We start from the raw sequence: 24,244 nt of genomic DNA on the forward strand, positions 1-24,244 counted from the left end.
GGCAGCGGGGCAGAGGGGCCGTGTGAGAAGCGATCGGCAGGACAGGAATCCCCAGGGATGGGAGGGAAGCGTTGGGAAGAAGGCGGGATTGCAGGGGATGGACACTGCTCTGGGATGATGGGGAGATGATGGAGCTGAAGATGCCAGAAGGAAGGTCCAGCACTGGCAAGAGGAACCGCAAAGCGCTGTAACCACCAGCGAGGGTTAACGACAGCCAAACCCGGGAGCACCCAGAGCTCGCTGTGGGAGAGGCTAGGCTCTTACCCTGGTGTTCGTTACCAGCAGGTCCCGCACCGTATAGCTCTCACACTCCTCCTCCTTCTTCAGCTCCACAGTGATGTCTCCATAGGACACGGAGCTGTCGGATGGCCAGTACTGGGCACACTTCTCCTGAGAAAGCATTACAGGAGGAGATGGTGAAGATCCTGTATTCTTCCCCTGGGCTTGGACAGAAGGAGCCTTCTCCTGGGGCTGGCAGCTGCCCAAAGACAGGCGGGACCCCACGGGTTTGCTTCGGAGAGGAGCTTTCCCCGGCACCGAGAGGGCTTTGAGAACTGAGGGACCAGAGTTGGTTTACTGAACATCTCCCCACTCAGTGTCTCCACACAACTGGATTCTTTGCATTAGAAGTAGAGGCTGAAATATATTTCCAGCCAGAGAAAGAGCGAAAGAGCACCCAATGCTTGCAGCGCCAGCAGTGCCGCGGCCATCAGGAGGTTTGAGAGATTGGAGAACAAGTGTGCTGGGGGGCGGCTGGGGGAGCTGGGGGGGTTTAGCCTGGAGAAGAGGGGGCTGAGGGGAGCCCTTCTCGCTCTCTGCAGCTGCCTGAGAGGGGCTGGAGTGAGGGGGGGGTCGGTCTCTGCTCCCAAGTCACCAGTGACAGGACGAGAGGGAACGGCCTCAGGCTGCGTCAGGGGAGGTTTAGGTTGGAGATGAGGGAAAATGCCTTCCCTGCCAGAGGGGTCAGGCCCTGGCACAGGCTGCCCAGAGAGGTGGGGGAGTCACCGTCCCTGGGGGGGTTCAAACACCGTGCAGACGTGGCACCTGGGGACGTGGTTTAGGAGGCCTGGGGGTGTTGGGTTGGGGGTTGGACTTGCTGATCCTGGAGGTCTTTTCCAACCTTAATGATACCATGATTTCATGCTTCTACGATTTTAAGGGGTCGCACTGATCTATTTTGCTGGAGCTCCACTGCAGCCTTCCCTGGGCGCCTACCTGGCCTCTCTCCTCCAGCTCCGTCAGCATCACTATGGAGCAGGATTTCCACTCCCAGATCATCCTCCAGAAGTCCTCTATCGTGTGCTGCAGCGGACCTTGGCTGGCGATATAGGAGTCCTTCTGGCGATAACCCTGCAATTTGAGAACAGGGTTAGTGGTGAGCCGGCAGCGCCCAGATGCCAGGCGCAGCCAGAGGAGCGCTCTTGGACACGGTCAGGTTACCAAGCTTAGTGAATTTTTGGAAGCATCATGACTGTCCGTGTGAATGACCACGGCCTGGGCAGAGAAACCCGCTATCATGGTGGGCTGCGTCCCCATGCACAGGCATCACCACACCGCTGATTAGCAGCCGAGGGGCCATCAGCCAGTGCTTTAATGCAGTAAAACCTCTGTTTTTAAAGAACTGCAGGTGGAGGGGGGGGTCATAGCCCCTGCACTTGCACAGCCTTATCCATTTGGTGGAGAAAGATTTGGGTTTCCAGCACTCCTAAGAGAAGCTGCAAAGTCAGAGCGTTGTAGCAGAGAGCTGCTGCTCTACTAAACAGGTAGGTCTACCAGATTAGAAGCTTGCCTAAGCCCCAAGTCCTTCAGGTGTGATTTTTACCACAATTTTTGGAAGAAGTAAGCAAAACAAGATGGAACCCGATGACCTTTAAGGTCCCTTCCAACCCTTCTATGATCTATGGAAAGCTGCAGTAAGTCCGGGCGACTCTGGCTCTTCCACAACCACAAAGTGCTTTGGTTTCCAAAACCCCTCTGACGTCCCCCTGTGCCCTCGCTGCAGACTGTGACTAAAGACGCTGTGTCATTTGGAGCTTGTCATTTAAGCAAAGTTCAGCATAGGCAGGAAATTGGATCCTCAACAGAAATTGCTTACGTGACATTTAAGCTTCCTGATCTCGATGCGGAACAAGGCAGCTGCTCCTGGCTGCGTTGTGTCGGATGCTCACGCAGCCAGAGCAACCCGCTGGGACCTGGCCAAGGGGGTTTCAGGGAGCAATTAATTTGGGATATTATAACTGGGAATATGCTGGTTTTACTGGTTCAACCCATGGCACCAATCGTCCTTTGAGGGCGGAAACTCTGCCATTAGGAGATGAGAATAGAAATTGGGCTAGGAAAGAGCAGGGCTGTGTCACTTAGCCAGCGCTGGCATCACCGCACAAAGATAAATACTCATACCAGACATCCCTCTGAAGTCAACAGGATTACTCATGAGAAAAGGATGTGCAATCACTTACCTCCTCCTTGGAGTGAGGAAAGCACTTAACCTCTCTGCCTCACCTCCTCCCATCACCCAAAGAGGTGTAATGGGATTGACCTGGTTTTTCTCAAGGGTTTTGGGATCCGTTACCTAATCTAGTGGTTGTTTTCTGACCAAATGAACAGCGCCGCACAGCAAACATTTCCACGGCTACATGCATCCGCTTCTCCAAAGCCACCATCAGAGCTCGGAGTTGCAGAAGTGACGCCAGAATTTGCAGGCCCTGCTCAAGCTCCAGCTCTCCTCTCCCACCATCGGTGGGTCATAAGGAAACTGTATATGCAGAGAGGTTTCTTGGAGAAAGAAACTAGCACCGTCCGGTGACACAAAGCTAAGTCAAGTGGAAAGACTCTCACAAAACCCAGAGAGGAAGTGTTTTGGGACAAATCCTTTCCATAGGAAGCAGTGTGAGGTAAAGAGTTTCCATTGGGAGAAAATGGAAAGAGGATTAAAGACGACTCACGTCAATGAAGGAAGCGTTTACGTAGTCCGTGTTCTCTTCACCTCTCTTCACTGGAATGATTACTCGGTTGAACTCATCTGAAACAGAAGTGAAATGATCTGGGTTTTGGGGAACACTTTCAAAGCATGACTTCCTGATAACCATGCATGGCCCTGGTCCAGTCACTGGGCACCACTGGAAAGTGCCCAGCTCTGTCCTCTTTGCACCCTCCCCTCGGGTATCTGTGGACACCGATGAGACCCCCCCCGCAGCCTTCCCTCCTCCAGCTGAGCAGTCCCAGCCCTCTCAGCCTTTCCCCATGGCACAGACGCTCCAGTCCCTTCCCCATCTCTGCGGCCCTGTGCCGGACTCGCTCCAGTATGCCCGTGCCTCTCGCACTGGGGAGCCCAGCACTGGCCACAGCGCTCCAGGGGCAGCCTCGCCAGCGCCGGGCAGAGGGGAAGGGTCCCCTGCCTCGACCTGGGGGCAACGCTCTGTCTGACGCAGCCCAGGACACCGCCGGCCCTCTGCGCCGCAAGGGCACGTTGCTGGCCCAAGGCCAGCCCGGCGCTCACCAGGAGCCCGGGTCCTTCTCCGCCGAGCTGCTCTCCAGCGGGACGGCCCCAGCACATGCCGGTGCCGGGGCTTGTTCCTCCCAGGGACAGGGCTTTGCGCTCGGCCTGGTTGAGCTCCGCGAGGTCCCTGTCGGGCCCTTTCTCCAGCCTGACTCCTGTCCCCACAACCACCCAAACTGTCCCCTCACCCATGGCGACAAACAAGTCTTACATGGAATTATCTGAAGCACCCTGTTCTTCTTCATATTTGCTGGCAGGTTGCCCGTTCTCATCTTGTCATTCTGAATTTTGATTGAAGTGAGCTTCTGCAGAAGAAGGAACAAAAGCAGAGGCAGCTTTCAGAGCCACTCCACGCTGGGCAAGCGCATGGTGGTCCCCGCAGCCCAGCACCATCCGCACAGATCCGCCAGGACGAGAACCACGCTCACCTTGAACTCCTCTTCCAGCCCGTTGCTGCTGGTCCCTGGCACTTTGTTGTAGATCTTCTGGAGATGGATCTCTAATGAGGTCACCTCCAGCTCCGTGTCACCATAAAGATAGTGCTCCAGAAGTGCTTGGTATATAAACACATACTGCATCTGCAAGGGTTGCAGGGAGAAGCCATCAGCCTCCATTCCACGCTGGGTGCATCCCGGTGCCCGTGCACACGCTGGGTGCAAACCCACTGCCCCACTGCCCACCTGTGCTTGCTGGGCACCTGGCACCCCTCCGAGGCCCCAGAAAGGTGGGTAACGACCTTCGTGCCACTGTGCAGGGGCTGGGACCTTATTTGCTCCAGCACACAAAGCTGATATGACACAAAACTTTCTCCAAGTCTGGAGGAGGCTGAGGGGAGACCTTATTGCTCTCTGCAACTACCTGAAAGGGGCTGTAGCGAGGTGGGGGTTGGTCTCTTCTCCCGAGTAACAAGTGACAGGACAAGAGGAAACGGCCTCAAGCTGCGTCAGGGGAAGTTTAGATTGGATATTAGGGAAAAATTCTTCACTAAAAGGGTTGTCAAGCACTGGAACAGGCTGCCCAGAGAGGCGGTGGAGTCATCATCCCTGCAGGTATTTATAAGACGTGCAGATGTGGTGCTTAGGGACATGGTTTAGTCTGGACTTGGCAGTGTTAGGTTAACAGTTGGACTTGATGATCTTAATGGTCTTTCCCAACCGAAATGATTCTATGAGTGTATGAAGGGGATTAAAAGGAGCAGGACCCAGCGAAAGGCTCACTTGATCGTAGAATCATGGCATGGTTTGGGTTGGGAGGGACCTTTAGAGGCCACCCAGCCCAACCCCCTACAGCGAGCAGGGACATCTTCAACCAGATCAGGTCGCTCAGAGCCCCGTCCAGCCTGGCCTTGGGTGTTTCCAGGGATGGGGCATCGACCACCTCTCGGGGCAACCTGGGCCAGGGTTTCACCACCCTCATCATAAAACATTTCTTCCTTAGATCCAGCCTAAATCTGCTCTCTTTTAGTTTCAAACCATCACCCCTTGTCCTGTCACAGCAGGCCTTGCTAAAGAGGCTGCCCCCATCCTTCCTAGAGTCCCCCTTTAAGCCCTGGGAGGCCCCAATAAGGTCTCCCCACAGCCTTCTCTTCCCCAGGCTGAACCACCCCAGCTCTCCCAGCCTGGCCTTGTAGCAGAGGGGCTGCATCCCCCCACGCAGCATCCTTCCAAAATGAGGGATGACACTCAACCTGCACGTAGGCTTCCCTGCAGGCTGGGAACTGAAATGTAGCTGCAGTGAGCAAGGCCCAGCGCAGACCGCGGCAGCACACTTACATCTGTCTGTACCATCTGGCAGCGCTGAGCCCGGATCCGGCTCACGAAGCCGTAAACATCCACTTTCCTCTCCGCGTGCATCATGTCCAGCATGGCGTCGATGACGATAAAAGTGCCTGTGCGTCCTACCCCGGCGCTGAAAGAGCAATGCGGACAAGGGGTCAGCGCAGCAGCGCTGGGTTTGGAGCCCCTTGTAGAGTGACCGGGAGCGAGCCAGACGCTTCCCAGCAGCAAGTAAATAGCAAAATCTGTTTTGGAGATGAGAGAGGTCCTCAGCCTGGTGTTCAGTGTCGCCTGGGTTTTGCAAAGAGACGCTCACAGCGTCTCCAGCCACCGCCGCGACCGGAGCGCATGAAGGCAGAGAGCAGGGTGAGCCAAATCGAGACCTGAGCCAGCTATGGCTTCTGGAGTCTCGCGGGCTGCCTGTTTCTACCGTCTGCCTGCTGCTCCTTGCAGTCGCCCCCTGTCACGTGAAGGTGAGCCCATGGGGAAGCCTTGCTTCTGTGCCGGTAACTCAGCCATTAATGGGAAGAAGAAAGATGAGGCCAGCAAACGCTGTGGAAAGACAAAGCTCTTTTGTCAGCTGCCTGCTGAGGAGCGAGCTGGAAAGATGGACTTGGGAGGTTGCAGATGTGATCATCATCTCTGCTTCTAACCATGGGGCTTTCCCTTATTGAGACAGGCACAGCCTCTGTGGCTCCCCCAGGCTTCCTGCTATGCCTGAAACCACTCCACGTGAGGCCAAACACCGCGCTCCCCGCTCCCAGGTGTGCTGTCAGCCGAGTACCGCCTTCCCGCAGCGGGAGGTGTTGTCCTTTCATGCCCAGGGCAGCGCGGGGCCAAGGGAGATGCCACCAGTGCCCAGCAGCGGTGCTTGGCTCGGCTCCCTCAGCACCCAGCTAACCCAAATGGCCACTCAGCATGAGCTGTAACACCATCGCATCGCTGATTCCAAGAAGTGCCTTAAATTCACATGAATTTTTTTGAATGTTCCCATGTGGAACATTCCCATTTAACATAGGAAAGTTAAATAAAACCAATTAAAAAGGCCTGACCAAAGAAAACCTTCTAGTATTAAGTAGGAGATGCTCTCCAAGTGACCCAGAGGTCAGCTGTGACCCGGACGTACCTGCAGTGCACAACTATTGCTCCTGCGTACTGGGGGTTACACGTCTTCACCTTCTTCAAGAACTTCAGCATCCCGATGGGGGTGAAGGGGACCCCGAAGTCGGGCCAGCTGGTGAAGTGGAACTGAGTCACCAGGCGCTGAGGCTTCTTGTTCGTGACGTCGCCAACCTGAAGGGAAATTTGGGTTAATGATAAATACTCAGATTTCTCTCCTTTCCCCAAAAGTAAGGGTAGAGAGGGAGCTACAGCCCCAAGACTGAGCTGTACGGCTTTAGAAGCACTAGCTTCCACAAGTTGAAAGGGCACGGATCCAGGCTCCAGGGCCAAATTATTCTCTAAAAGCCTGACATTTTCATCGCCCAGCATCACATCCTGCATCCCAGGGGCGAGAGATGCCAGCCCAGCCTCGGCTGTGGCTCCAACCTGGCAGAAGCTGCCGTATTTCATTCCTAACAGGCTCAAACAGAAGCTGCCACTCCATCCTCTCCCACACCTCTGCCCACAGCATCCTCAGTCAAAGGCAGGGGAGGAAAGCAGCCACGTCCAGGCTGTTGGAGGGAGGGATGAGGCTCAGGAGAAACCCACACAGGGTCCAGACAGGTTTTCAATCACCAGCTATTCCTTGCCTGCCTCCAAGAGTAGCAGGAAAACAAACAAAGCGACCAAAGCATCCAGAGCCTCCTCGGAGGACGAGAAAACAGCGACAGATGGGAAAGCGATCAAAACCAATGCATACGGCGCTGGATTTTGTCTCGGCTCATGGGATAAATCTGATTATTTGCAGGCATTAAGTATCTGTGGGTGAGAGCAGGAACCGATTCTGGTAACAGCAAGTGGACTGAATTTCAGCCCTGGCATCCATCAGCTTCCCTACTCTCGGTACAGCAGTGCTGGGACCCGCTGGGAATGGGCTCTGGGTGTTCAGGTGAGTAAATTCTTAATAGGTCTGGTTAAAAATGGATGCTGGGGTCATTTCACCCTGACTCTGCTCTCACGGCACCTCGGAGGAGCCGAGGAGCACACCAGTGCCTGCTGGATGCCCAGCACAGAGAAGGGAGGGATGGGGATGGGGTGGGGGGGATGGGATGGCATGGGGTGGGATGGGCATGGGATGAGATGAGATGGGATGGGGATGGGATGGGGATGGGGTAGGATGGGGATGAGATGGGATGGGATTGGATGGGGATGGGAGATGCGAGCCCCGGCACCTGCTGGATGCAGAACTTCCGCACGGTGTAATCCACCAGAACGGTCACGTCCTCCACGGACACGCGGATGTTCCCGTATGTCCAGCAGCCCTGATCCGGCCAGTACTGAGCACACTTACACTGTGGGGAGAGAAAATGGGCACAGGTGAGCTCTGGCTCCTTGCAAGCCTGGGACCAGCTCCAAGACGTGCCCACGGGCATGAGATGTGCCGGATTTGGACAAAGCTGGGTTTGATACCAGCCCATGAAGCCTTCTGGCACCTACCTCCTTCCTCTCTTTCAGGTTGGTCACCATGACAATTGTTGCTGTGTTTTGCTCCCAAATCATTCTCCAGAAATCGTTCACGGTTTCTTCCTTTGGTCCTAAGGGTAAGGTAAAAAGACACGTGGTCTTTGGGATCAACCCTTCAAGCACTGAGACTGAAACACAGCATGTGAAGTCACACATGGACTACGCAACACGTTTTTTGCCAATAGGTGTCAGCACAGGAGGTGTTTTAATGTCTGGGAATGTCGGCTAACCCAAGGAACGATCCTGTCACACAAAAGCTTGGCTTTTTGGATATGTTTGATGATGAGGAATTCCATTTTTAGCTCAAGAAGGGGAAATCAGACCAATGGAGCATGGAAACAACTTGCCCAAGGTCATCCAGGGAAACTGTGGCCATCACAAGTAGCTCGCCAAAGTCCTGTCCCTGAGCCTTGTGCTTTAACTGCAGGGTCCTGTTTCAATACAGCACAAGAACAGTTACCTGCTGCCTGCCAGACAAGGAGCTGACTCAGCCCAGACCTCCTCAGCCAAGTCTGAGGCTAAGGGTGAGCCAAGAGAATAGCAGAGCCAAAGCTTTACCCCAGCCTGGTATCGCTGACGGACCTGAGCCAGCCTTCCTTCTCCAGCAAGAGCCAGACAAACCAGCAGGCGATGTCCTAACCCACTTGCAAGTCAGGAGTGGAAATGCAAAACACCTCCCGTGGGCAGGTAACTCCCTTTTGCTGACATAACACCACCCGCCCCTGCTGTAAGCGGGCATCTTGGTTTCAGGGCCATGTTTGGACTGGTACAAGGAAAGCAAGAGAGCTGGAGGGTTATGGACAGTGCATGCAAGCCAGTGAGGCACTGGCTGGGGGCAATCGAGTTTGGGAAGACATGTGATGCTTGTTGCTCTCAATAGCTAAATCACAGAATCTCAGACTGGAGGGGGCTGGAAGGGGCCTCTGGAGCTCACCCCGTCCCACCCCTGCTGGAGCAGGCACCCCCAGAGCAGGGGCACAGGGCCGCATCCAGGCGGGGGGTGAATGTCTCCAGGGAAGGGACCCCACAGCCTCTCTGGGCAGCCTGTGCCCCTGCTCTGGCACCCGCACAGGGAAGGGGTTTGTCCTCATGTTCAGGGGGAACTTCCCGTGTTCCAGCTTGTGCCCGTGGCCCCTTGGCCTGGCGTTGGGCACCACTGAAAAGAGCCCGGCCCATCCCCCTGACACCCACCCTTCAGATATTTATAGGCATTGATGAGATCCCCCCTCAGCCTTCTCTTCTCCAGGCTGAACAAGCCCAGGTCTCTCAGCCTTTCCTCACAAGGGAGATGCTCCAGCCCCTGATCCCCTTGGCAGCTCTGCGCTGGCCTTGCTCCAGCAGTTCCCTGCCCTTCTTGGACTGGGGTGCCCAGACCTGGACGAAGCACCCCAGATGTGGCCTCAGTGGGGCAGAGCAGAGGGGGAGGAGAACCTCCCTCGCCCTGCTGGCCACACGCCTTTCCATGCACCCCAGGACACCGCTGCCCTCCTTGGCCCCAAGGGCCCGGTGCTGGCTCAGGGTCACCTCGCTGCCCCCCAGCACCCCCAGGGCCTCTCAGCAGAGCCGCCCTCCAGCAGGTCTGCAATACTCCTGCCTCCCTTCTGAAGACCACAGTGAAATTTCTCTCCCAGGGCACAAGCCTACATTACTGTCTGCTGAGGTTTAAAAAGGAGCAGAAATGAAACCAGATCAGCGTGGTGCTTTCCATAATAGCAAGTTTGGGGAATGTAATTAAGCAGCTCACTGGCATTATTTCCACAGATACCAACCACCTGCAGCTGTGGGCCAGGGTGGAAGGACAAGGTTCAGGGCAGAAAGGCTTTGACACCCTCCAGCGATTGGTATTGTACAGGTAGGGCTTCTCTTCCTTCCCCAGTGCATCCAGCACTGGTCTTTGACCAGGAGAAGCATTTTGGGAACAAACTGTGGACCAGCCAAGCCTCCAGCCAGGGGAGCTCTGCGTGGCACCGTGCCGTGCTTAGGCTGGTGCAGCTTTGCAGAGCAGAAGGACCCCAGTCGACTGCCGTGAGGGAGAACTACAGGAATAACTGAGTGTTTACCTTGTGCGGCAATGAACTTGTTTTTCTCTTGGTACCCCTACAGAGAAAAGGAGAAAAAGGAAGACAATTGAAAGACCTGTCTTTTTCTAACACAAGAGTCATGAAGTGCAGCTGCATCATTAATAGAGACATCACCTACTCTGTTTCTCACTCCCCTCTGTGTAGGGGAGGGGCTGGAGCCTCCGAGGGGAGACACAGCTCCAACAGTGGGGTAGAAATAATGGGAAATCCCTGTGCAAAGGGCCCTTGCCCCAGAGCAACACTCCCCACGCTCCCGTGAGGCAGGAACAACCCTGCTTGTTGGCACAATGCACTAATGAAGTGGTGCTCAGCGGCCCTTCTGCTGGGATCAGACCCAGCAACCTGAGTGCCATGGGAGAATCAGCGTTAACCGTCGGGAGAAGGGGCTGTTGAACTCACGGGGGTTGATTTGGTGTGTTTCCTAATGGATATTTATTTATTGGTGAAGAAAGGAAAAAGCTTTGTTGGGTCGTGCTTTAATTCCTGTGCCTCCATCTCTCTCAAAGTCTCCTGCTTCACATTACACTTCCAACATATTTGAGCTATAAGTGATAACCTTAAAGGACCCATCTCCTAGAAGCAGAGCAGGACAATGTTGCTTCTCTTTTAGCTGGATTCCTTGATTTCTTTTTCATCCCCTTCCCACGTCCAGGCCTGCAAGCTGGGAAGTACCGATGATTAAGCAGCCACACCACTCATCAGCCATTAATGAGAAATCCCCAGGCCCTGCAGGAATGGCTCCCAAAGCCCTTCCAAAGCAGCCAGCTCGGATTTGCAGCATCCTGAGGAGTGCGAGTGCTTCTCATCATTTTAGAAGTGGGGAAAAGACAGATGGGAAGAGATGGGGCTGTGGCAAAGCAGCTGAGCAAAGCTACAGCTCGAATTTGAGTTCTAGCCCTCAGCCTCTTACTCCAGCCACGCTCGTCTGGACTAAAGGCGTGGAGCGAAGCACAGTGAGCTCTACCACGGCCACACAAAGGTTACGAGATCAAAACCCAGTGTCATATATTGCTCTGGAGGAGTTGGGGAGGTGTTAACGTAGGAGGTGGTCTCTTAGCCATCCTCTCCCAGGCACAAGGCACACCCAACAACGGCCCCACGCTCCTGGCGGGACCAGGCACCGCCGGCCGGGGCGCAGCCGGAGGGGATTTCCCTTTCAAATAACAGAACTCACATTAATGAAGGAGGCGTTGATGTAGTCGGAGTCAGGAACTCCCTCGACAGGAGTCAGGTGAACCCTGGAATGATCATCTGGAGGAAAATGAAAACCTTGCATTAAAAACGACTCCCTCCACGTAGCTGGTATCTGGCGTAGTGAGAAAGCCAGGTGCTGGAGCAGAGCCCGGGCTCGGTGGCTCCCCCCCCAAACACCTTTATGTCCCCAAATTCTTTTTGCTTAAGCCTGGAGAGGTGCTAGGCCTCGCCCAAGGAAGTCTTCCTTCTGCAGAGCGAAGACATTTGAGGAAGCCTGCCGAGGCCGCCCGCCACCCCACGGCACCCAGCAAGAGCTGGCCGTTTCGGCATTTCCCATCCATTTAATTTCCCATGGCCTTCCAGCTGCTGGCGGCTCCAGGGAGCTCCTCCTCATAGGTATTGAAAGCTACGGCAGCTGCAGCCACCCATCTGGGAGGTGAAATGAGCTCAACCATGTCCTTGCCCATCCCAAAAACAGGAACAGGGATCCCCACCAGCAGCGCTGGCTGTGCCCCTCCCTGCCCAATGTACTCCGATACCTACAGGGCAAAATGTTCACATATCTGTTCTTCTCCTTGTTCTCCTCCTTGGAAGCAGCTTCACACGTGGCCTGTATGGGACACGCTGGGAGAGCCTGCAAGGGAAGAAAAGCGGGTTTTCCATGACGTTTTTACTGACGGCACAGCAGTTACCACAACGCAGCCGTCACGTCGGCGCACACAGCGTCCGAGCATCTCATTGGAGGGCGGTGGCCTTTTGCTGGCCTCCAGCAGGTAGGTGAGCAGCAAACCCTTGTCCACCTGCCCCTTCAGATGTGTCTCCCTCACCCACACCCCTCATCTCCACGCCAGCACCTGCTGCTTGTCCCCACCAAGCCCAAGGTGACCATTAAATAGCCTGGGCTGGACCAGAAAGAGCAAATCCCTTCCGAAATGTATCTGTTGTCTCAGGACCCACGAACACGAGGTGGCAGCAAAGCCTCTGACACCAAACCCACCAGCCCAGCCATCCAGGAGCTCATTTCTGCCCACGGAGGCTCCTGCTGACATTTCCTCTGTTAACAGCGACGCTAACCCAATGAAACCCCCTGCGACAAGCCCCCACCGCCCGAGCACACCCAGTGATGGAGGGAGCACCCGTGCAGGGGGTTATTCTCCATCCCATGGCGCCGAGGACCTTTGGATTGGGGGATGCTGGGGTGACAGGCGACACTGTCCTGGTCACAGCAGGTGGGTTTCACCCTCGAGCAGAGGAGGTGCTTCCCCAGCACTGTTATTCCACATCCTCTTTAAAGAGTGAAGAGGCTGAGAGTGGATTGGAAGTATTTGCCATCCCTCCCTCCAGCTGGCAGGACAGACATGCTTTGGCAACATAAGTCTTCAGGGCAACTGAGTATTTATAACCCGAAAAATCCCCCTCCCTGGGCATTCATTGTGCCTATTTAGTTTCATCGAAGCACATCCAGGAAGGATATCAAGTTGTGCAACAGCTGGAGAAAGTCGAGTGGTGTTTATTTACCTTCTCATCATCCTCATATTGCCGTATCGTGCCTTGGACCTACACCTTAATGTATTTGCAGACAACGTCTTTGCAGGGCGGGCAACCAGATCGACAGTGGGTTTTCTGTTGTTAATTAGGCAATTCAGCAGCTCCTACGTTCCATGCTGCGATACTCCAGCCTGTATTTAACTCTGTCCCCTGCCCCATTACTGCTCTGCCTATTTCTGTATCACCAAGGCGATAGAGGTTTATGGTTGCACAAGTTGCAGAGCTCAACAACGCCAGGAAGAGGACACAGCCATCTCAGAAGAGATGCTCCAGCATCATGGGATAACCACAATATGTGAATTATCACCGACTGTGGAAGGCCAACTGCTGTCCTATGAACTGCCATCATTCTGTTTCAGGGTTAACAGCTCACTGAAACAGATGGAGTAATTTCTGTTTCCCTGTCAGAGCTCTTGTTTTGGCTGTTTGTAGATTTAAGCCATGAGGATTGGAAGGAAGGAGGCAGTGCCTGGGAGGAAAGCAGCAGGCAGGGAAGCTCTGGAAGTCCCCAGGACATACAGGACACTTCCTGAACGTAGAAAAATGCAACCCCGTAGGGTTAATTACTAGAAAACCTCTGCTTTCTGTAGTGAACATAAGGGGTAGTGGCTTGCCTGTCGTCACAGCAGGTTTAGGACCAGAATCAGCCTTCCCACCTTGCAGCCCTTTGAGAAGCCTCCGAGGACCGGGCAGACCATCATTCCCTCTGCAGAGCTCCCAGATAAGCTCTTCCAAGCACCGACACAGTTATTTTATCGACTCAGTTACCCCCTGGGTGGATGTGTCGTCCCCAGGGCAGGTACCACTGCACACTGCAGCTCCTCTCTGACCAACAGCCGTTTTGTCCCTGCTCTGCGAAGTGGGACCAGATTTTTCCCTGCTGTGCATCACAAGCCCGACGCCGAGAACAGCCTGTGGGATTTAAGGGCAAGAAGCAAAGGCACTCACGTTGAACTCCTCCCGAAAGAGCTTGTTGTCATCCGCCATCCGGCGGTTGATCTCCTCTTCCAGCTTATCAACGGGCAGCGGCGGGTATTTACGGTTGGTGCTGGGGGAGCGGGCAAGCAGCGGCATGCTCTGAGGCTCTGCAATGACACCCATGCGTCAGAGGTGCCCACCCAGCTGCTCCCCATGCCCAGCACTCACCCATGCCCAGGTGGGCACAGGGACCTCGCACACCCTCGGCTGCCTGCTTTGGGGGCCAACTTGCATCCTCACTGTCCCGTATTTTCATCGAATCGTAGAATGGTTTGGGCTGGAAGGGACCTTAAAGATCATCTAGGTCCAACCCTCCTTTCATGGGCAGGGACACCTTCCACTACACCAGGTTACTCAAAGCCCCGTCCAACCTGGCCTTGAACACTTCCTACGGGTGATGCTACGATAACACAAAAATCTTTCAGCACCCTTTTGTTGAGCATTACGGTGCTGTAGAGGCAGGATAGGGAAATGAGGACCAAGTCTAAAAACCCCAGGCAACGCTCCAGGCCTGGGGCAGAGGGGCTGGGAAGTGCCTGGCGGAGAAGGCCCTGGGGGTGCTGGCTGACAGCCGGCTGGGCATGAGCCAGCAGTGCCCGGGTGGCCAAGGAGGCCACCAGCCCCCGGGCTTGTGTCAGCACTGGGGTGGCCAGCAGGAGCCGGGCAGGGATGGGGCCCCTGTGCTCGGCCCTGGGGAGGCCCCACCTCGAGTGCTGGGCTCAGGTTTGGGCCCCTCAGGACAAGAAGGGCCTTGAGGGGCTGGAGCGTGTCCAGAGAAGGGCAGCGGGGCTGGGGCAGGGTCTGGAGCACAAGTGTGCTGGGGGGCGGCTGAGGGGGCTGGGGGGGTTTAGCCTGGAGCAGAGGGGGCTGAGGGGAGCCCTTCTCGCTCTCTGCAGCTGCCTGAGAGGGGCTGGAGTGAGGGGGGGGTCGGTCTCTGCTCCCAAGTCACCAGTGACAGGGCAAGAGGGAACGGCCTCAGGCTGTGTCAGGGGAGGTTTAGGTTGGAGATGGGATAGAAGGAAAAATTTATTTACTGAAAGGGTTGTAAAGCACCAGAACAGGCTGCCCAGGGAAAGAGTTGATTCACCATCCCTGGGGGTATTTAAAAGATGTATAGATGTGGCACTTGGGGACATGGTTTAATCTGGACTTGGCAGTGCTGGGTTGACGGTTGGACTTGATGATCTTAAAGGTCTTTCCAACCTAAATGATTCTATGATTCTAAGTCATCAATACTGGGGGATGAAGACCACCTCGCTTTGAATTCAGACTTCACTCTCCCCCATGGGGAAATTCTGGCACCACCCCCATGACAAAACTCCCAGGTGGACACAGCAAAGGTAGCCGTTGCTTGTGGTTCCTCAGGGAAGCCAAGAAAGGCCATGCGAGGTTATACCAACACAACCGACAGTTTATGAAGTTCACACCTTCACTTACAGCAATGTAAAACTCGGGTAGGGAAGGTCTTAGCTGCCAATGTAAAAAAAAACGGTGCTGATTTGAAGTTAGCACTCGCTCTGAAGGTGTTTGGTTTCTGTGGAGGGAGCTCAGGAAAGGGATATGAACCGAGCCCAAGAGGTGGTGGCTCCTCTTCAGCTCTTACTTTGGTGCCTACGTGTGGACGGAGATGCCTGACTTCAGACCATCAACAGGCAGCTCTGGCTCAAAGCCAGAGAATGAGACAAGCTCAGGGACAGAAGAGTTTACCTGTTAGAGCAGGCTTGCACAAGACTTTAAAATTGCATTTCTGCATCTTTAAGAGATCCAAAAAGGTTTTCATCAAGAAAAAACCCAATGTATTCCCTGCTTTCTCAGAAATGTCAGTTCAGTGCCTAGAGGTAGCATACAGATTTGCACGAGAGTTTTAATCAGCCATCATCCTAATTTGAAAGGGTAGAAGCATATTTAATTATTCCCCAAAGACGTGTTTTTCCATAAAAGATTCTCATTTGAGTCAAAGAGATGTTGTGAAAATTCAAGAGGAACACGAGAAGTTTGCACAATTTAATATTAACCCCTTGAGGGCAAATATTTTGTTGCTGAAACGGAAGTTAGGAAACAAATTTTCATTTTATAAAAGTTTGCCAAAATCATGAAAAACAGATAAAGTTCAGAACAAGAAACAAATAAACATGTAGATTAAAAAATGCTTTCCTACAAATATATGAGGTGGGAGAACAAAGCCGTGGCACCCAGCCACTGAGTCCTCAGGTGCTGTCATTGCACCAGGCTCGGACTGCGACAGTGTCGCATCGACCAGCTTTCCTGGACTTTTACAGAGGTCTGTCTTCTGTGGGATAATATTTATCTGATTCTGGAGTATTTATATTTATTCTGGTGTATAATATTTATATTATTCCCACCAGGAATAATATAAATATACACTCAGAAGCACCTCCACATGCCCTTCCAAGAGCATACTTAAAGAGAACACAATCTTCATGCTCCTTTTTACACATTTCCAGTGAACCACCTCTGCATTGAATCATAGAATCATAGGATGTCCTGAGCTGGGAGGGACCCAGAAGGACCATCGAGCCCAGCTCCTGTCCCTCCACAGGACACCCCAAATTCACACCGTGGCTCTGAGGGCCTTGGCCAAGTGCTTCTGGAACATCGCCAGGCTGGTGCTGTGATGCCTCCCTGGGGAGCCTGTGCCAGGGCTCCACCACCCTCTGGGGGAAGGACCTTCTCCTAATGCCCAGCCTAACCCTCCCCTGGCACATCTCCCTGCCATTCCCTCGGGGCCTGGCGTTGGTCACCAGAGAGCAGAGACCAGCCCTGCCCCTCCTCCTCCCCTCGGGAGGGAGCTGCCGAGCGCCATGAGGCTGCCCTCGGCCTCCTCTGCTCCAGGCTGAACAACCCAAGGGACCTCAGCCGCTCCTCATATGGTTTCCCCTCTAAACCCTTCACCAATTTTGTGGCAAACCAGCAATTGGTGAGCATGTTTCCATTTCTATTCAACCTGGCCAGTAAAAGATGCTACCGGTTGGCCACATGCCCAACAAGTTGCCCACATCTCCTTGCCGAGTCGGAAGGACTGGCAAAGGCAGACTGGTTAGCAGACCAACCTGGGTAGCTCTGTGCTGCCCAGCGAGCCACCCCGGAGGGCATAAACCAAACCTGCTTTTGCCACTTCAAGGGTTTTATGACATTTTTTAATTTTTACAATTTTTAGGAGAATTGAGTGTTAGTTCACTAGCTAACTTAGTCCGATTCCAAGCGGGGGAAAAAATAAACACAAAAATATTCCGTTGTTATTCTGAAGAACATTTGCATTGACCCCTTTTGACCTGAAGAAAGCTTATTCCTTCTGAGAGATGCATTTTTGCTCCCCGTGTTGCACCGACACGGGCCTCACCTGCGTCATCCGTCCGGCCGTTGGACAGTCGAAAGGAGTTGGAGTGACTCCCTGCTTGCTTGTATTTCTTGAACCTACCAAAGACAAAGGAGCGGAGAATGTCAGTAGACACACACCAAGAAGCCCAGGTTACCTTCTGGATGAGAGATGCAGCCATGAAAGGCTTTCCTCGCTTTCTTAAGGCTTGAAGAACTCGCTGGTGGGCCCAAGAGGCTACGGGACCTCGAAAATCCTGCCTATAGGGCTAACTTTTAACTGACTGTGTCTGCAAGGGCTGCAGGAGACCAGAGCCAGGTGAAAGCCAGGAGGAGACTCTTTAAGGCTGCTTTTTATGGAGGACACCCCAAGGAGTTCCTGCTCCATGGGCCGATTCAGCAAAGCACATAAACCCCAGGCTGATCTGTCCTGCAGCAAAGCCCTTTTCCATGTGCTTTTAACTTGAAGCAGATGCTTACGCTCCGTTTGCCCGAAGTTCAGGGTTTTGCTGAATCACTGGGTGGGCGGTGGCGAACAGAAACCCTTTTTTTAAGGGCTGGAAGCCAGGTGGGGAGGACTCAAACGCTGCTGCTGCTGAACTCCTGAGGCAAAACTCTCATCAGGTTCACCGCTGCGAGGGCAGGGCCGGAGCCAGGAAACGAGGGGAATTTTTCCACCGCTACGGAAATTGTTTTTACTTTTTTTTTTTTTTAAACTTATTTAATCACTGAAATGGTGAGTAAATTAAAATGTTTACTGCAGGTAGATAAACACCCTCTTCTAGCTGAGGAGATATGCACTCAGGAGGTGGGAATGCTATGTCCAAGCCCAGGTGCTTGGATTTTTTAAAAATGGACCTAAAAATGCTACGTTACATTATAGTTCCAGCTACAGCATCACCTACCGCTCCTAACAAGCTACGGTCGTGTGCCACCTCGCCGCAGAAGATGCGCAGGCACTGCGCACAGCTCCGGTACCCAAGACACACCTCGGCTCTGGATGTCGGATCACGCTCGATATCAGGATGGGAATCCGGGAATTAAACACCCGGTTACACAGGCAAAGGACTTGCCAGCTGGAGCGCGGCGTTCAGCTTCCCTGGATTACTCAGTCCAACACCCTTAGCCTTGCAAGGAAACCTTACCTGCTTTTTAACTGCACTGACAGGACTTTAGTTTAATCTGTCCTACTGAATATGCCAGTCTCAGTAGCTGAACAGGCATTACCCCACACGAGGATCAGCTTTACAGAGAAAGGAATAATCATAATTTACTAGAGAGCCCTGAACATCATTTTCATTATCCTTACAGGTTCCGTTTTAAAACGCCGGCTGTGTCATCCTTTAGCTTAGGAAACAGCACAAACGGCTTATGCCTGTTCATTCAGTAATTAATTTCTGCCAAACAAGGGAAGTCAGCGTTAAAGCAGCTCTTACCTTAACATGTACAGCACGATAATAATAAATACTATAACTAGAAGGGAAGACAGGGCCACCATCACAGCTATAATCGGAGTCTCATCTGCAACGGGAAAAGAAAATGTGGTTATCAACGATGAAAAACAGCCAGCACCATCATTTAACAATTTCTGCTTGCAAAATAATAATAGCAACCAAAATAACAATAATAATAATAATAATAATAATAATAATAATAATAATAATAATAATAATAATAATGATGGTGCTGAGTAAGGTTATGTTTGTCTGGAGGACAGAGGGGACAGACCCACGACCTGAGCGAGCACCATGTATCTCAGATACTCCGGGGTTAGATTAAAACCTGGAACCACTATTCAAAGCCCCTCACGCTTCTCCAAGAGTTGTTCGTTGCGAAACTGTGACCTTGCAGATGAAAACAGCATTTGAGAAAGTTGCGAGTGGGCTATTTTAGGGGTTTCTTCTGCACAAGTGAACGTGCCCACGGGGGCCTGCCAGCCACTGGTAGAAGTTTGCTCTGTCACCTGGGGACCTGCAAGGTCTTCTGCCTGAGAGGTAGGGACCCATACAAGAAGTTACGACCCCTTGTAAGACCCCACAGGTACTACGTTTGTAAAACAGTCATGACTTTGCTTCCCATTCTGTGTCGAACAGGACAAGAGGGCGATGCTTCACGCTGCTCCTGGGCTCTGAACCCCTTCAGGCTGAGCTTCGCTGGAGAGGCTCAGGGCCACCGAGCTGCTCGTCATCTGCCTGGCTCATCGCAGAGGTGGCTCCTGCTGGGCCTTCCTCCCTCCCTCCCTGGAAATAGGGTGTTTAGAGAGGAGGTGGTGTTAGACAACCCATCGTGCACGCTCTACGCGGCAAGCCCACCGAGTATGAACTCGTTTGGCTCGCTTCGCTGTTGGGTCCCTTGCAGGCGCTTCTCAAGGGGACATACCACACAATTCCTGTGCAAACACACTTAGATTAGGCACATCTGAAACGTTCCCATCCTCTGGGACCCACAAGAGGCTGTTTTTTTAAAATAAGCTATTTGTATCTTGGCCCAGAGGTCAGTGAAACAGTGGTCGGCGCAAGCAAATTACCCAGATGGGGTTGGAAGCCAAGCAACGCTCACCAGATAGGAAAATGTCCCTGAAGGGTGTTTTTTTCAGATAAATGTGGACGCAGGCGACGCCAGCTGGGGGTAGTTTCATTTTCCATCAGCTCGCTCAATCTGTATGGGCCACCGCACCATGTCTACACGCCTCAGCCCCCCGAGACTGCAGGGCTTGGCCCCCCTTTCCACCTTCTGTGCATCCATTCCCCTGCCAGGGCAGAGTCCCGCTCCGTGTGCCTCGGCAATCTCAACCAGCAGATTTTCTTAGGTGGGATTTATTTTGTCCATCGCTGACTCCTGAGCTACCATGGGGCGCTCTGGTTGTATTTCTGCTTTTGTCCTCCTGTGGTTGTGAGGTCTAGAAATGTTATTCTGACCAGAAGATACGATTTTTGGGTAATGGTTTGAAGGCAATGACCTGGTATGGCAACTAAAACCAGGAAATCCTCCCGGACTTGCATGGCTTTGTTCTTCCCATCCACTGGCCTCGTGTGTCGGCACCTCTCCCAGCCCAGCAGCAAGAAGCCACGGAATTTATTGGTAGGCATTTCTGCCTCCTGCACACTCGGTAGCTGCTTAAGCCTTAGCACCACCCACTGCAAGGCTTTCCAAAAGCAAGACCAGGAAGGTCTTGGGTTGGTCAGGCCCTGGCACAGGCTGCCCAGAGAGGTGGGGGAGTCACCGTCCCTGGCGGGGTTCAAACACCGTGCAGACGTGGCACTTGGGGACATGGTTTAGGAGGCCTGGGGGTGTTGGGTTGGCTGTTGGACTTGCTGATCCTAGAGGTCTTTTCCAGCTTTAATGATTCTGTGATTCTATGAAGGCAAAGCAGCCACAGAGCATCTTAGCCCAATCACAACCAGCCCTTGCCTCCCCCTAACGTGCTTCCCCTTGAGACCCCTGACCGTAACCATCACCGCCATCCTGGCTGGTGGAGGGGAAGGTGACAAAACCCACAGCGCTATGCCCCCCACTATGCATCGTTGGACCATTTCTCCAGCCTCGGATGGAGCTAAGCTCAGTTTAACTGGTGCTGAGCCAGGCAGCAGCCGCTGCGGCAGTGCCGGTTGGCAGGAGTCATGATTTATGGGCAGGGGTGCCTCTGGCAGCAGGATGCAGGGAGCCTGGGGGGTTGGTTTTTTCTTTGCAACCGTTCTTTCGACACATCTGGCTGGATGAGTTAGAGCTTTTCCACTGTGGCCGCTAACGGCCGGCGCGCTGCCCAGCCCACCCAGCAAAGCCCAGGCAGGAAACAAGCTGGAGGGTCCTTCCCCACCCAGCGCTGGCGAGTGGTACCAACCCCCCTGTAGCTCCCGACCCCTTGAACCTTGGCCTCACAGGTTTCACCCCTGCAGTTCACTCAGAGAAGGGACGAGGACTCAATCGTCTGCTTCCACAGACCTGCAGTGCAGGGGCACCAGCTCGGTCCGGAGCCTGGGATTCTTAAATCTTGTCCTACCACCTCTCAGGAGCCAGAAAACCATCTTGTGATGCTCAAGATCACAATGCCAAATGTAGGTAGAGTTGCTGTATATGCTGTCCCCTATACAACACCCAGACCTGGGCGCAGCCGCCTGGCAGAGCGGGACAGGGCTGAGCAGCCCTCCTTGCTCATTGCTGTCATCTCCTGCCCACAAAACTTGAGTCGAATAGAGCAGACAAGAAACTACGGGATCATAAGCAGAAAAATGGGGGTAAAAGAAATGGAAGCAAAGACGTAGGGTCAATATTTCTAAAACAACCACCCCAGCACATGAGATGCAGACCTCCTGGAAAAGCAAATCCTGCACAGTGGTTGCAGAGGGGGAGCCGAGCAGGAGCAAGAGTTTTAATCCTGTCTCTTGGATCCCAAGCAAAGTTTAAATCACAGGCCAGCTACATTCCCTGCAAACATCACCAAGAGCCTCCAGGAGTGGATCCGTGATGCAAACTCTGTTTTCCTGCAGTATTTCCTTCCTGGTCTTATCTGGGAGGTGGAAGAAGAAGCCACACCAGACACCGCGTCTCAGGATGAACCAGTGACTGCATTCACAAAACACCTTAAACTACTCCCTCGGGACTGCTTCGCACCCATGCACCTGCTTTGCTCGGCCAGACTGCCATTGTGCGCCGCTGGGCACAGTGGACCCCAGCCCCATCTCCTCCCAGGTGTGACCGTGGCAGCGGGGAGCGTTGGGAGAGGTATGCAACAGGCACAGCAACACTTCAAAGCCAGAGGATCCTTCTGAGCTTGAGGTCTCTCTGCTGTTTTCTGTCCGTCCTGGTGGGATGCAGATGGATTATTTCAACCTGTCCATAGGGAATCAGGAGACTGTATGTTGCCTTCTTTCTTTAAACCATGCCTGGATGCCTTTCTGGAAGGTAGGCATGGCCCCTTCTGTGCCCATGTGAACATCATGAGGTTCAACAGGGCCAAGTGCAAGGTCCTGCCCCTGGGTCGGGGCAGCCCCCGGTATCAGAACAGGCTGGGGGGTGGAGGGACTGGGAGCAGCCCTGCGGAGAAGGACTTGGGGGTGCTGGGGGGGTGAAGAGCTGGGCACGAGCCGGCGATGTGCGCTCGCAGCCCAGACACCCAACCGTGCCCTGGGCTGCATCCCCAGCAGCGCGGGCAGCAGGGCGAGGGAGGGGGTCCTGCCCCTCTGCCCCGCTCTGTGAGACCCCCCTGCAGCGCCGCCTCCAGCTCGGGGCTCCTCAGCACGGGAAGGACATGGGGCTGCTGGAGCGGGGCCAGAGGGGGCACAGAGATGCTCCGAGGGCTGGAGCCCCTCTGCTGCGAGGCCGGGCTGGGAGAGTTGGGGTGGTTCAGCCTGGGGAAGAGAAGGCTGCAGGGAGACCTTATTGTGGCCTTCCAGTACCTGAAGGGGGAGTTACAGGAAGGCTGGGGGCAGCCTCTTTAGCAAGGCCTGCTGTGACAGGACAACGGATGATGGTTTGAAACTAGAGGAGGGCAGATTTAGACTGGATCTAAGGAAGAAATTTTTTTACAATGAGGGTGGTGAAACCCTGGCCCAGGTTGCCCTGAGAGGTGGTGGATGCCCCATCCCTGGGAACACCCAAGGCCAGGCTGGACGGGGCTCTGAGCGACCTGATCTGGTTGAAGATGTCCCTGCTCGCTGCAGGGGTTTGGGCTGGATGGGCTCTAAAGGTCCTTTTCAACCCAAATTGTTCTGTGATTCTATGGTGCACCATCAGGCGATCCTTTCAGGAGGCAGCACACCAGGGAGGCATTCGTGTCTCTCCCGCCAAGGACCAGGGTTTTCTGCTTACTGACATGAGTGCTTTATCTGAAATAGCAACTCTAGGCAGGGAGCAGGAGAAGGCAGGGCACTTCTTATCCCCACTGCCCCACCGGAAAGGGATCTGTCTTGCTGATACGTCCCCGTCTCAGGTGTGGAGCTTGTGCCCGGAGCACGGCATCACCCCTTGAACAGGTAGTCATAAATACCTGTGCAGCTTTGCTCTCCTTCCCCTGGGGAAAGCAGGCTTTAGCAAGTCTGCCAAGGACACCTGAGTTAGCCTCTCCCTTCCAGACTTGCAAAGGATTAAACCGTCTCGTTAGCAGCCGTAGCTCAAAAAGAGCTTACAGATGCCCTAAAAGGCCACAGTCGCTAAAAGTGGATGGGGAAGGATTTGGAGATACTGCGAGAGTTGGGTGCTGCTGGGAAAGGCAAGCCACTAATTTCCATCAGTCTGACTTCAGGAAAAATCTCCTTCTGACCCCCAAATCAGACGACCAGGGTGAGCAGAGCCACCTGCAAACATCCTCCCATGCTGCCCCGCTCGGCACCGACGCTCCAGCACCTGACAGCCCCAAAGCTTGCAGAGATCTTGTCTGCCAAGCCGATCTGGGAGGGGGCTGGAAATAAAAGGGCTTTCTTGTTTCCTGAAAGAGTCGTAAATCATCAGTTGTCAAAGCGTACTTGGTGGCTGAGATACGCCGCGGTGGGTGGTTTCACGTGCTAGTACGAGCGGCAGCAATAAGAGGCAGAAGATTTTCACTGATTTGGATAAAAAGTAGTTTTCTGCTCCTCATCTTCAAAATAACCCTCACTCAACATTTTGTTAGGAAAGCTTTTAATTTTGCAATATCATTGCAAATATCCCCTCAGAATAATCCTCCAAGTCACAGGACTTGGAAAATAGTAATTACTTGATTAATAATAACAGTAATATTAATATTAGCAATATTAATATCATTAGGAAGTCACATTTTCTCCCCATTTTTCATTTCTGTGCTCTCAGGAGCGGGGATGAACAACAGCAGAGGTAGCACAAAACACCAGCTAAGCCACGCCAGGGCCAAGGGAATTACGCAGAATATTTCTACACCACCTTAACAGTTATTTTAAATTAATTCCATGGACCTGCGCCCCTTTTATTTCCTCTCCGCAAATACGCACCGACAGTAACTATCGCAGAGCATCCGTCTCATCCCCATGACCGTCCGTGGGATGGCGCGGGTTTGTCACACCGAGCGGCACAAAGCGGATTGCCGCGGAGTTTACAAAGCTGAAACACCCATCAGAGCAATGGTGAAAACACACAGAGGAAGCGTGCTTCTATAGGAAGCAACCGGACCGGCTGTACCTCCGCTCTGCCCGCTCCCCTACGGCTAAAGCTGTGAGTAATTGCAAATATTCTGGTAGCGATGCCAGTTCTCAGAATGG

At 53.5% G+C, this 24,244-nt stretch overlaps 1 protein-coding gene across 4 annotated transcripts in view; it reads right to left on the minus strand.

Moving 5' to 3' along the window:
* PTPRA (protein tyrosine phosphatase receptor type A) overlaps positions 1 to 24,244 on the minus strand; it is a 133,881-nt gene that overhangs the window by 2,111 nt on the left and 107,526 nt on the right. For all 4 annotated transcript variants that reach the window (XM_064448854.1, XM_064448856.1, XM_064448857.1 and 1 more), the window contains 15 exons: positions 18,473 to 18,557; positions 17,062 to 17,135; positions 13,671 to 13,807; positions 11,718 to 11,808; positions 11,155 to 11,231; positions 9,960 to 9,996; positions 7,873 to 7,970; positions 7,608 to 7,727; positions 6,401 to 6,567; positions 5,272 to 5,407; positions 3,928 to 4,077; positions 3,711 to 3,804; positions 2,946 to 3,022; positions 1,216 to 1,350; positions 265 to 390 (listed from right to left, as the gene is read on the minus strand). In XM_064448854.1, coding sequence (XP_064304924.1) covers positions 265 to 390; positions 1,216 to 1,350; positions 2,946 to 3,022; positions 3,711 to 3,804; positions 3,928 to 4,077; positions 5,272 to 5,407; positions 6,401 to 6,567; positions 7,608 to 7,727; positions 7,873 to 7,970; positions 9,960 to 9,996; positions 11,155 to 11,231; positions 11,718 to 11,808; positions 13,671 to 13,807; positions 17,062 to 17,135; positions 18,473 to 18,557 — 1,604 coding nt within the window. The remainder of the gene's footprint in view (positions 1 to 264; positions 391 to 1,215; positions 1,351 to 2,945; positions 3,023 to 3,710; positions 3,805 to 3,927; positions 4,078 to 5,271; positions 5,408 to 6,400; positions 6,568 to 7,607; positions 7,728 to 7,872; positions 7,971 to 9,959; positions 9,997 to 11,154; positions 11,232 to 11,717; positions 11,809 to 13,670; positions 13,808 to 17,061; positions 17,136 to 18,472; positions 18,558 to 24,244) is intronic.

Source organism: Phalacrocorax carbo, chromosome 4 (assembly GCF_963921805.1).
Source record: "Phalacrocorax carbo chromosome 4, bPhaCar2.1, whole genome shotgun sequence".
NCBI classification, from domain to species: domain Eukaryota; kingdom Metazoa; phylum Chordata; class Aves; order Suliformes; family Phalacrocoracidae; genus Phalacrocorax; species Phalacrocorax carbo.